Consider the following 13,428-nt stretch of genomic DNA (forward strand, 5'->3'; position numbering starts at 1 on the left):
ATTATCACCCATTTTACTATAGGCTGTAACTTAATTATTTACTAACAAGTTGTCAGGAATGGTTTTATCTTGAACGATCTCTAGGAGTCATTTGAATGTCTGCCTCTTCATTAAAATCATCACATCAAAAAATACCAGATTCTGGCAACACACTATACTCTAGGAATGTGGCATTATTTACCTGCCTATTATGAAATAACTTGCCTTTGCTTCCAAATCAAGGAAAACACAATGTCACAAACAAGCCTGACTTTGACATAATAACCACATTCAGGGTTGCATTTTAGTCACACCCAGCTTGACTTGTTATAAGTGAAAATAACAACAATTATGTTGTATTTACATGACAAAGGAAGCATTGTAATTTGCTGAAAAACATTAATATTTGCCAAACACTTCCCTCCAGGTGCCTCTTGTCCTTTTCTTACTCTTGCTTCCAGGGCTCTCTCACAGGCCTGCCTGAACTCTTCTTGTCCAGTTGCCAGTTTCTCTTGCTGCAGAGCCATTTCTTCTTGGAGTTTTCTTTCTCTAACTTGTGCTTCATCTCTTTCCCACTGGGAGTGTGCAAGAATTTCACTGAATTGTTTCTGTAAATCAGCAAGACTTTTCCCTAAGACATCTGAAGGACTATGAATGCTAGTAAGGAGGAGGAAAAATGATATAAATGTGACATTTAATTTTTGATGCAAACATGCTATTAACATTAACTCCAGAGTAAAAAGCTATGTGGAGGGACTGGTGTCAATCTATAGCAATTTACTGACCATCTCCTAAGTGCAAATTATTGTTTTATCAAATGACTGCTGCCACTCTGAAACCATAGGCTCATATGAGGCTAACAATATTTGCTCCAAAAATAAATGTCCATTTCATATATTTGAAATAATTATGTTTTCTTTTGATGTTTCTTCTCTATTTAAAATGTATAATGTGGCTCTACTTCCTGACCATATATAATTAACTTTCAAGAAAAAATGACTCTTAAATACCAAAAATTACCCTTAAATACCAAAAAAAAAAAAATCCAAAATGTAAAAACTATCAGTGGCAGACAATTAAAATTAAATAATCTTTTGTCTCAGTCATGAAAACATTATAAGGAGAACCTTACAAAAGAAATTTGCCATTAACAGAACTTAGAAAGGTGAGTTTATCATTGAACCTCACACTCACAACTCCCAAGTTGTGAGGCCCACTCTAGTCTTGGAGGTCTTGCTTTTTCCTTACTTCATTTCCCCAGCTCCTAATTTCAGTTTTCTTCTTAGCTCATCCACACGAGCTGCCACTTCTTCTGGACGAACCAAACCATCAACCACATGGTTAAGGTGATTCTGGAAATCTTTAAGTTGCTGTTTTAACAGATTATTGTCATCCTATGGAGGGGGATGAAATAGGGATTATCTATTACATGACAGCATATTTTCACTACTAACAAACTAACAAACATATCTAGACCACAGAACTAAATTCAGACAATGCCTCTTTCAAGTAAAAAGAAATTCGTAAAATTTCCCTAAGAGTAATCTACTTTAAACTCAGTGTAACAATGTTAACTGAAATGAAGAATTTAGAATGCAATTAATATGTTTTCAAGTGCCTGTTCCATCTGGAGTCCTCTTTATCTGTAAAATTGCCCCAAGGCGGCCCTTTCTGTAGTACTATCTAATCCTGGCCACAGATCATCTGACTTGAGGCCAGTCAACACATCAACTAGCCAGAAAACAGGTTCTCATTCTCTCCATAATTTGAAACAAGATTCAGTACAGCAAGTCTATATAAATGTTGGACTTCAAAATATGTCAGCTCAGGGCTGGGGTCTATGCTGGGCCACAAACAATGCTCGGAGAGATGGAAAAAGAGAAATGAGAAAGCCCCTATGTCAACATCAAAGGCAGAGCAGCTCTGGTTCCTAGCAAGCTGTCTCCTTTCTTGAGCTACTGTGAGTAGGTTTTGGTTCATTGCAACTAAATGATTTCTGACAAAGAATTGTAGAGTGGGTTTAACTTGTACTCAGGAGGTTAGCTGACCAAGTAACCAAAGAATCTAGTTCTAACTTAGTCCCACAACACGTGTAAGCATTCTAGAAAGCTGACTTCACTTTCTACTTTGGAGAAGGCCCCTGAAGAATATATATTAGTCCTTTTCTGTAAGAGATGTACACTTAAGTATTTGCAGGTGAAAGAAAGATGTTTGTACAAAATTTTTCTTTAAAATATTCCAGCAACAAAAGAGGTGCACAAAATGAAACAATGAAAATTGACAACTGTTTAGGTTGGGCAATGGGTAAATAAAGGGTCATAAGTATTGTTTTTGTGTTATATGAAAATTTCTATACTAAAAACGGAAAATGGTAACTCAAGAAAGACCCAACACACACACACACCTCACATAGTAATGGAAAACATGTGTATCTTTTATATTTGCTTCAGAAGTGGAACTGAGAGCAGTAAAAATTAAATTCTAGTTATAAGATTTCTTTAAACTTCAAGGAACAAACATTTGAAGTGTTAGAAGAAGAACATTTGTGTGAGCTTAGTCTTATTTCTCTCAAATTCCCCTACATGGTTTTTTTTGGAACCCTTCCTCCAAGCCACATAATCTCTGCCCTTTTATTTCTGGTGATAACAGCTACCATCTCAGCTAGCCAAGAGGCCCCCAGCCTCACAGATTTGGAGACCTGAGTGATGATTCAGGTACTTGTTTGTTCAGACATTTGTCTTCTTTGAGAGTTTAATTATCAGAAAAATCCTATCCACCTGTTTTTCCTGCAGTTTGTTCAGCAGATTACTGTGAGAACAGCTATACATATGTTGACATACATTCCCACAAATAAAAAATGATTACATTTTTAATAGCATCCTTTCCGAGAAGAGGATTGTGAAAACTGTTTACACATAAGAAATCCCACTGCAACCCACTCTAGTTAAATTCCTGGATAATTACAAAGATATTTCAGTGGAAGAGGAATGCACCAATCTGATCATTTTAGTTCGGTCTGGTGATAAATCTACTTTTAGAAGAAATGCAAGATACTGCTTTTGCCCATGAGTTTACACAGTATATTGTTTACTACTGACACTGCCTCTATCTCTTTGCACCATCATAAAAACAAAAGGAGATTCACAAATAACAATCTTAAAACAATGGTCACAAGAGAACAGGGGCTATGGTGCTGCTCCACCCAGAATTCCCTTTTGTCTAGTAATTCAAGTTGCTTACTTGCAGGTTGCTAAGTGCCTGACTAAAGATATCATCATCTTTGGGTGTTCTGTGTAAGAATGTATTCTAAAACAACAAATCTCTACCTGCAGGTGTTTAAGTTTTGCATGGAGCTCACTGTTCTCTTGCTCCTTTTCTTCTGAGAACTGGGCTTTTCCAAGGGCATTCTTGAGGGCTTGTCTTTCCTTCTCAAGTTCTGCCTGAAGGGCTGATTGTTCTAACTGTCACCATACGAAGCAATGACATGAAAGTATAAAACAGCAATAATTTATTATTTTAAAAGGCACAAATTTACATAATACACACAATCCCTGGCTAGCAATAGTTTTACAACTCAATTTTATGTTTGTACTCCCAAATTTAAAAACCAAAGATAATTTTTTCACACAATCCTTAAACTATTATTAACACTTAAGAAGGAGTAAGCATCGGAATCAGCTCAGCCCAAATACAACAAATCAGAATCTTCAGGTGTGGGCCGAAGCACCTACCTTTAAAAGTTGTGCAAGTGATCCAACAATTATTGCTCTCCTTTCCCTTAGACTAGTATTTCTCAAACTGTGGTCCTCAAAATAACTGTATCAACACTAGGTATGCCTGTTAAAAATGCAGACACCTAACCTCTATCTCAGAAAAGAGATTCTGGATCACAATCTCTAGGGTGGGTGGGGCCAAGGAATCTGTACTTATCAAGCACCACAAGGGAGTTCATGTAACTAAAGTTTACCAATCAGAGATCTGCAGATCTTCAGCTCAGAGACAGAAGACCTGTTATGCTTCATATTCTCAGTGTGGTTTGAAGACCAATCCTGGCAGTCTTGGTGCTGAGGAAGGGGGAATGTCCCTTTCAATACCAAGTGAATCAGTGAAAAGGCCAGGCTCTTAAAATAATTTTGTCAAGACTTCTGAGAAGAAAATAAAAGACAATCAAAGTACAAAGGACAATGTATTTCAAGCTAGTACAGTCTGGCCTGAAAAGAGAATTTATTAAGGAAAATGCCATCTAGAAATTTTATTTATTATTATTTTAAAATATTTACTGTTATTTTAATTGTTTTCCTAAACCCTCCTAATTTCTGAGACTCTAATCTTGTCAATTATACTTCTAAAAAACTCAGCACTCTTGAGAAATACAATCCTGACAACTGTCAAGTGATGATCTGATATCTCATAAGAAAAGGAATATACATAATTACTATAATAAACCAGATATATTTCTAGTTCATTTTCTAATCACATGAATTATTTTTTACATGCATTCCTGAGATTCAAAATATCTAATTTATTTCATTTTTATCAAATAAGCATGTATTGACACTTCTCATATGCCAGGCACTGAAAAAACAGAAACAAACAGATACAATCTGGGCATTCACTGAGCTCTGAGTCTAGCTGGGGTAAAACAAACAGATCATCTAGGAGCATCTAAACAGATGATCATCATATGCATGATAAATACCTTTACTGTGCACAGGTTATAGGAAAACCAAACTGGAGCCCTGAACCCAGATTTTCAGCAGGCAGAAAGGAAAGGTTGGAGTGGCTTCCTGAAAGAAGATGCAGCTCATCTGGCTAATAAATTGTATTTTTAATCTGATAAAGAATATATTACAACTGGCCTCTGCCTGCCTCTCTGACTTTACCTCTCGTTCTCTTTCCTCACTCCTCTCCCTGCTCCTGGCATCCTGGAGGTATACTTTCAGCACTTCAAATGTACTTACTATATGCTCTCTCTCCTCACCTCTCTGCCTAGAATACACATACCTTACCTTTAACCCTTTCACCCTGTCCCCTCTGCATGGCCAAATCCTACTCATCCATCAGTCATCAGCTGAAACATCATTTCTGTAGGGTGGTCTTCCCTGACTACTTCCTCCTTGGCCAAAGAATCCTGTCTCTTTCTTTCTTCCACACCTGTTTCACCTGCTGGACTAAAGTTTACCAATCAGAGATCTGTCTGCTCCACAGGATGGTGACCATGTCTGTGTTTTCCCTAGAGAATCCACAGCACCTGGCCCTCAATGGCCAATCAATAAATATTTATTGGATATGTTTTCTGTAACCTGCAAGTACAATTTAAACTAGTGGATCTTTCAACCAACTCTGAAAGGAGACAGCAAACTGCAACTTACCATCAACCTAAAAGAGGTCTCGGCCGAGTGCAGTGGCCCCTGCCTGTAATCCCAGCACTTTGGGAGGCTGAAGTGGGCAGATCACCTGAGGTCGGGAGTCTGTAGACCAGCCTGACCAACATGGTGAAACCCCATCTCTACTAACATACAAAAAATTAGCCAGGCATGGTGGCACACACCTGTAGTCCCAGCTACGCAGGAGGCTGAGGCAGGAGAATCGCTTGAACCCAGGAGGCGGAGGTTGCAGAGAGCCGACATCACATCACTGCACTCCAGCCTAGCAACAGAGCAAGACTCCGTCTCAAAAAAAAAAAAAAAAAAAGTCTCTTAAACCTGTTCTAAGAAGGAAAAACAAACAAACTAGCATTTATTGAGTATCGATGTCAGGTGCTTTCATGTCATTTCTCTCATTTGTCTTCCCCATAAGCCATTTTACAGAGGAGGAAAAGGCTGGGAGGCTCAGAGCCATGAACTGATTTGCCCATGTTCACACAGGGGTAGTTATTAGCACTCGGAATGTCTGACTCTAAAATTCTGTCTTTCTCATCACTCCATATACATGGTATGAAAAAATGCTTAATTTTAAATTAAGACATAAATAAAAGAAGGATGATATCTTAAGGCACAGGGTACTTAGTTTCTAGTTGGCTTTATGCTCCTACTTACCTGGGTTAGTCTTGTTACTTTTTCCAACTCTTCCTTGAGCTGGTTGGCTTCAGTATCCCTTAGGTTTAGCCGAGCCTCTAGCTCAGCTTCATAGGCACTGAGATCTCCCTGGGTCTGCTGCAAAGATGCATTCACCTCATGCTGCTCCTGGAGGGCACTTTCTAGCTCTGCAAGCTCCTAGAAAGATACAGTGGGTTTAACTATGGAACCCTCACTGTGCTGCTTAAGCATCTGCAAGGCATTATAAGTAACTTGAGCACTGTAAACCAAATGCTGGCCAGCTACTGCTGCCTGCCACAAAGTTTTCAGTAGCAATATCATGAAGCCTCAGGCTGTGCATATCCTGGTTGGAAAACAAAACCCTGGCTAAATGTAATCAGGAAAGTCAGTAAGCTACCAACATACTGTTTCTCAAAGGGACCAGTTCTGTGATACTTATGAGTCTAAAAACATAAGGAGGGAGAAAGGAAGGGAAAAAAAGAGTAGGATAAGATTTAATGCCTATTTTTCATCTGATGTTGGACAAAATGTTTTCATATTCATTATTCTTTGTATCTTCACAATCACTGTATAAGGCAACTTGCAGTTTTACAGATGAGGAACTGTAGAATGAATATCTAAGTAAATTGCATAGGGCTATGTAGCTAGAAAAAGGATAGTCAGGATATAAATGTAGATCTCTGACTCCAAAGCCCATACTCTTTCTATTAAACCATAGCATGTTCATTTATCAGAAGAACAAAATGAGACTGGCACTCTCTAATATTAAGGATGATAAGAGTACCTTAAATGAGTGCTAACAAGAATGTAAGTACATATTTATTAGCATACCATGGTTCTGATTCATTTTAGTCCATTTGTGTTTTGTGATTAAACATTACCTCTTTCATCTATTTACTTGGGATCAAACTATTATAGATTAAAGAGGAGGATAGTATGATGAGAACTTCTAAAAAGAGCTGTCCAAAAACCACTTGGCAACTCAATTATTTGGGCTGCTTGTTTAAAATGTAGATACTACATATAACCAACGAAAGATTATTATCCAGAATATGTAAAGAATTCCTACAAATCTTTAAGAAAAGGCAAAGACAATTCAACAAAAAATAGGTAAAGAATATGAATAGGGAATTCACTGAAGAGGAAACCTGAACAGCAAATGAAAGGTGATCAGCCTCTCCAGTAATATCAGGGGAAAACGCAGTTAACTTAAGATACTATTTTACATAGAACATAGAGATACAAGTTAAACAAACCATGAGGAAACAATCAGTCAAACCCAGAATGTGGTTCAATCTAGGGAATACCAGCTTGGATTTTACACACGCACGTGCACACACACACACACACACACACACACATATTCTTGGGACAATAAAGAAAATCTGAATACGGTTCAGATATTAGAGGATATTAGGGCCAGGCACGGTAGGTCATGCCTGTAATCCCAGCACTTTGGGAGGCCAAGGCGGGTGGAGCTCGAAGTCAGGAGATTGAGACCATACTGGCCAACATGGTGAAACCCATCTCTACTAAAATACAAAAAAAAAAAAAAATTAGCCTGGCTAATTTGGTGGCACACACCTATAGTCCCAGCTACTTAGGAGGCTGAGGCAGGGGAATCACTTGAACCCAGGAGGTGAAGGTTGCAGTGAGCCAAGATCGCGCCACTGCACTCCAGCCTGGTGACAGAGCAAGATTCCGTCTCAAAAAAAAAAAAAAAAGACATTAGAGGACATTAGGGAATTACTGTCAATTTCCTTAGGTGTAATAATGATATTGTAGTGATGAGGGAAAATGCTCTTAAAAAGATGTGTGTTGAAGGGATGATGTTATGATATCTGCAACTTTCTAATGAGCAAAGGAAAAAAGTATGTGTCTGTGAGAAAGAGAAAATAAATCAAAATATTTATTGAATCCAAGAGGGTTCATAGATGTTCACCAAACTATTCTTTCAACTGTCTTATAACTGTAAACATCTTCACAATAGAAAAATGGAAAGAAGGCCTTTAAAGCTCAGCAGAGTGGCAAACATGAAGTCTGATAAAATACTGAATTTCTGAAATTTGATAATTACTCTGTGTTAATGTTAGAAAATGTCCTTGTTCTTAGGAAATATATACTGAAATATTTAGGAGCAAAGGAGCATGATGTCTGCAACTGATTTTCAAATGGTTCAGGAAAAAAAATCTGTATAAAAATGTGTATAAGATTGAATCCGGTTCCAAGATGGCTAAAAAGGAACAGCTTGGTCTATAGCTCCCAGCATGATCAACGCAGACAACAGGTGATTTCTGCATTTCCAAGTGAGGTAACTGGTTCATCTCACTGGGACTAGTTGGACAGTGGGTGCAGCCCACGGAGGGCAACCCGAAGCAGGGCGGGGCATCAACTCACCCAGGAAGTGCAAGGGGTTGGGGGATTTCCCTTTCCTAGCCAAGCGAAGCTGTACCTTCACAGAAGATGGTACCTGGAAAAACAGGACACTCCCACCCAAATACTGTGCTTTTCCAACAGTCTTAGCAAACAACACACCAGGAGATCATATCCCACACCTGGCTCGGTGGGTCCCACGCCCACAGAGCCTTGCTCACTGCTAGTGCAGCACTCTCGAGATCCACCGTGAGGCAGCAGCCTGGCAGGGGGAGGGGTGTCCACCACTGCTGAGGCTTGAGTAGGTAAACAAAGCAGCCAGGAAGCTCGAACTGGGTGGAATCCACCACAGCTCAGCAAGGCCTCTGCCTCCACATGTAGACTCCACTTCTGGGGGCAGGGCATAGCTGAACAAAAGGCAGCAGAAACTTCTGCAGACTCAAACGTCCCTGTCGGACAGCTCTGAAGAGAGGAGTGGTTCTCCCAGCACAGTGTTTGAGCTCAGAGAACGGACAGACTGCCTCAAGTGGGTCCCTGACCCCCATGTAGCCTAACTGGGAGACACCTCCCAGTAGGGGCCAACTGACACCTCATACAGGCGGGTGCCCCTCTGGGAAGAAGCTTCTAGAGGAAGGATCAGGCAGCAATATTTGCTCTTCTGCAGCCTCTGCTGGTGATACCCAGGCAAACAGGGTCTGGAGTGGACCTCCAGCAAACTCCAACAGACCTGCAGCTCAGGGACCTGACTGTTAGAAGGAAAATTAACAAACAGAAAGGAATAGCATCAACATTAACAAAAGGACATCCACATGAAAACTCCATCTGGAGGTCACCAACATCAAAGACGAAAGGTAGATAAAACCACAAAGATGGGGAGAAACCAGAGCAGAAAAGCTGAAAATTCTAAAAACCAGAGCGCCTCTTCTCCTCCAAAAGATTGCAGCTCCTCACCAGCAACGGAACAAAGCCGGATGGAGAATGACTTTGATGAGTTGACAGAAATAGGCTTTAGAAGGTCAATAATAACAAACTTCTCCAAGCTAAAGGAGGATGTTTGAACCCATCGCAAGGAAGCTAAAAACCTTGAAAAAAGATTAGATGAATAGCTAACTAGAATAAACCGTGTAGAGAAGACCTTAAATGATCTGATGGAGCTGAAAACCATGGCATGAGAACTATGTGATGCATGCACAAGCTTCAATAGCCAATTTGATCAAGTGGAAGAAAGGGTATCAGTGATTGAAGATCGAATTAATGAAATAAAGCAAGAAGAGAAGTTTAGAGAAAAAAGAGTAAAAAGAAATGAACAAAGCCTCCAAGAAACATGGGACTATGTGAAAAGACCAAATCTCTACGTTTGAATGGTGTACCTGAAAGTGATGGGGAGAATGGAACCAAGTTGGAAACCACTCTGGAGGATATTACCCAGGAGAACTTCCCCAACCTAGCAAGGCAGGCCAACATTCAAATTCAGGAAATACAGAGACCACCACAAAGATACTCCTCGAGAAGAGCAACCCCAAGACACATAATTGTCAGATTCTCCAAGGCTGAAATGAAGGAAAAAATGTTAAGGGCAGTCAGAGAGAAAGGTTGGGTTACCCACAAAGGGAAGCCCATCAGACTAACAGCAGATCTCTTGGCAGAAACTCTACAAGCCAGAAGAGAGTGGGGGCCAATATTCAACATTCTTAAAAGAAAATAATTTTTAACCTAGAATTTCATATCCAGCCAAACTAAGCTTCATGACTGAAGGAGAAATAACATCTTTTACAGACAAGCAAATGCTGAGAGATTTTGTCACCATCAGGCCTGCCTTACAAGAGCTCCTGAAGGAAGCACTAAACATGGAAAGGAACAACCAGTACCAGCCACTGCAAAAGCATGCCAAACTGTAAAGACCATCGATGCTAGGAAGAAACTGCATCAACCAACAGAAAAAATAACCAGCTAGCATCATAATGACAGGATCAAATCCACACATAACAATATTAACCTTAAATGTAAAGGGGCTTTTAAATTAACCCCCAATTAAAAGACACAGACTGGCAAATTGGATAAAGAGTTAAGACCCATCCGTGTGCTGTATTCAGGAGACCCATCTCATGCACAGAGACACACATAGGCTCAAAATAAAGGGATGGAGGAAGATCTACCAAGCAAATGGAAAGCAAAAAAAAAAGCAGGCAATCCTAGTCTCAGATAAAACAGACTTTAAACCAACAAAGATCAAAAGAGACAAAGAAGGCCACTACATAATGGTAAAGGGATCAATTCAACAAGAAGAGCTAAATATCCTAAATATATATGCATGCAATACAGGATAACTCAGATTCATAAAGCAAGTCCTTAGAGACCTACAAAGAGACTTAGACTCCCACACAATAATAATGGGAGATTTTAACACCCCACTGTCAATATTAGACAGATCAACAAGACAGAAAGTTAACAAGGATATCCAGGACTTGAACTCAGCTCTGCACCAAGTGGACCTAATAGACATCTACAGAATTCTCCACCCCAAATTAACAGAATATATTCTTCTCAGCACTACATCACACTTATTCCAAAACTGACCACATAGTTGGAAGTAAAGCACTCCTCAGCAAATGGAAAAGAACAGAGATCACAACAAACTGTCTCTCAGACCACAATGCAATTAAATTATAACTCAGGATTAAGAAACTCACTCAAAACCACACAACTACATGGAAACTGAACAACCTGCTCCTGAATGACTACTGGGTACATAACAAAATGAAGGCAGAAATAAAGATGTTCTTTGAAACCAATGAGAACAAAGACACAACGTACCAGAATCTCTGGGATACATTTAAAGCAGTGTGTAAAGGGAAATGCATAGCACTAAATGTCCACAAGAGAAAGCAGGAAAGATCTAAAACTGACAGTCTAACATCACAATTAAAAGAACTAGAGACGAAAAAGCAAACACATTCAAAAGCTAGCAGAAGGCAAGAAACAACTAAGATCAGAGCTGAACTGAAGGAGAGAGAGACACAAAAAACCCTTCAAAAAAAATCAATGAATCCAGGAGCTGGTTTTTTGAAAAGATCAACAAAATAGATAGACAGCTACCAAGACTAATAAAGAAGAAAAGAGGGAAGAATCAAATAGGCACAATAAAAAATGATAAAGAGGATATCACCACCAATCCCACAGAGATACAAACTACCATCAGAGAATACTATAAACACCTCCATGCAAATAAACTAGAAAATCTAGAAGAAATGGATACATTCCTGGACACATATGCCCTCCCAAGACTAAACCAGGAAGAAGTTGAATCTTGAATAGACCAATAACAGGCTCTGAAACTGAGGTGATAATTAATAGCCTACCAACCAAAAAATGTCCAGGACCAGACTGACTCACAGCTGAATTCTACCAGAGGTACAAAGAGGAGCTGGTACCATTCCTTCTGAAACTATTCCGATGAATATGGAATCCTCCCTAACTAATTTTATGAGTCCAGCATCATCCTGATACCAAAGCCTGGCAGAGACACAACAAAAAAATAGAATTTTAGACCAATATCCCTGATGAACATTGATGTGAAAATCCTCAATAAAATACTGGCAACCTGAATCCAGCAGCACATTAAAAAGCTCATCCACCACGATCAAGTTGGCTTCATCCCTGGGATGCAAGGCTGGTTCAACATACAGAAATCAATAAACATAATTCATCACATAACCAGAACCAATGACAAAAACCACATGATTATCTCAATAGATGCAGAAAAGGCCTTCAACAAACTTCAACAGCCCTTCATGCTGAAAACTCTCAATAAACTAGGTATTGATGGAATGTATCTCAAAATAATAAAAGCTATTTATGACAGACCCACAGCCAATATCATACTGAATGGGCAAAAACTGGAAGCATTCCCTTCGAAAACTGGCACAAGACAGGGATGCCCTCTCTCACTACTCCCATTCAACATAGTGTTGGAAGTTCTGGCCATGGCAAGGGAAAGAAATTCTCTTTCTCTTCCTAATTAGGAAGAGAAGAAGTCAATTAGGAAGAGAATTAGGAAGAGAAGAAGTCAAATTGTCTCATTTGCAGATGACATGATTGTATATTTAGAAACCCCATCGTCTCAGCCCAAAATCTCCTTAAGCTGATAAGCAACTTCAGCAAAGTCTCAAGATACAAAATCAATGTGTAAAAATCACAAGCATTCCTATACACCAACAACAGACAAACAGAGAGCCAAATCATGAATGAGCTCCCATTCACAATTGCTACAAAGAGAATAAAATACCTAGGAATCCAACTTACAAGGGATGTGAAGGACCTCTTCAAGAACTACAAACCACTGCTTGATGAAAAAAAAGAGGATACAAACAAATGGAAGAACATTCCATGCTCATGGATAGGAAGAATCAATATTGTGAAAATGGCCATACTGCCCAAGGTAATTTATAGATTCAATGCCATTCCCATCAAGCTACCAACGACTTTCTTCACAGAATTGGAAAAAAACTACTTTAAAGTTCATATGGAACCAAAAAAGAGATCACATTGCCAAGACAATCCTAAGCAAAAAGGACAAAGCTGGAGGTATCACGCTACCTGACTTCAAACTATACTACAATCTTACAGTAACCAAAACAGCACGGTACTGGTACCAAAACAGATATATAGATCAATGGAACAGAACAGAGGCCTCAGAAATAAATAACACCACACATCTATAGCCATCTGATTTTTGACAAACCTGACAAAAACAAGAAATGGGGAAAGGGTTCCCTATTTAATAAATGGTGCTGGGAAAATTGGCTAGCCATATGTAGAAAGCTGAAACTGGATCTCTTCCTTACATTTTATACAAAAATTAATTCAAGATGGATTAAAGACTTAAATGTTAGACCTAAAACCATAAAAACCCTAGAAGAAAACCTAGGCAATACCATTAAGGACACAGGCATGGGCAAGGACTTCATGACTAAAACACCAAAAGCAATGGCAACAAAAGCCAAAATTGACAAATGGGATCTAATTAAACTAAAGAGCT

General features: G+C 39.2%; 1 protein-coding gene across 1 annotated transcript in view; it reads right to left on the reverse strand.

The window, feature by feature from the left end:
• CNTRL (centriolin) overlaps window positions 1-13,428 on the reverse strand; it is a 95,673-nt gene that overhangs the window by 35,455 nt on the left and 46,790 nt on the right. Inside the window, exons 15-18 of the mRNA XM_011927399.1 lie at window positions 6,018-6,194; window positions 3,306-3,440; window positions 1,228-1,373; window positions 429-636 (exon numbers count right to left, since the gene is read on the reverse strand). Coding sequence (XP_011782789.1) covers window positions 429-636; window positions 1,228-1,373; window positions 3,306-3,440; window positions 6,018-6,194 — 666 coding nt within the window. The remainder of the gene's footprint in view (window positions 1-428; window positions 637-1,227; window positions 1,374-3,305; window positions 3,441-6,017; window positions 6,195-13,428) is intronic.

This window comes from Colobus angolensis, unplaced genomic scaffold (assembly GCF_000951035.1).
Source record: "Colobus angolensis palliatus isolate OR3802 unplaced genomic scaffold, Cang.pa_1.0 Scaffold71, whole genome shotgun sequence".
Taxonomy (NCBI): Eukaryota; Metazoa; Chordata; class Mammalia; order Primates; family Cercopithecidae; genus Colobus; species Colobus angolensis.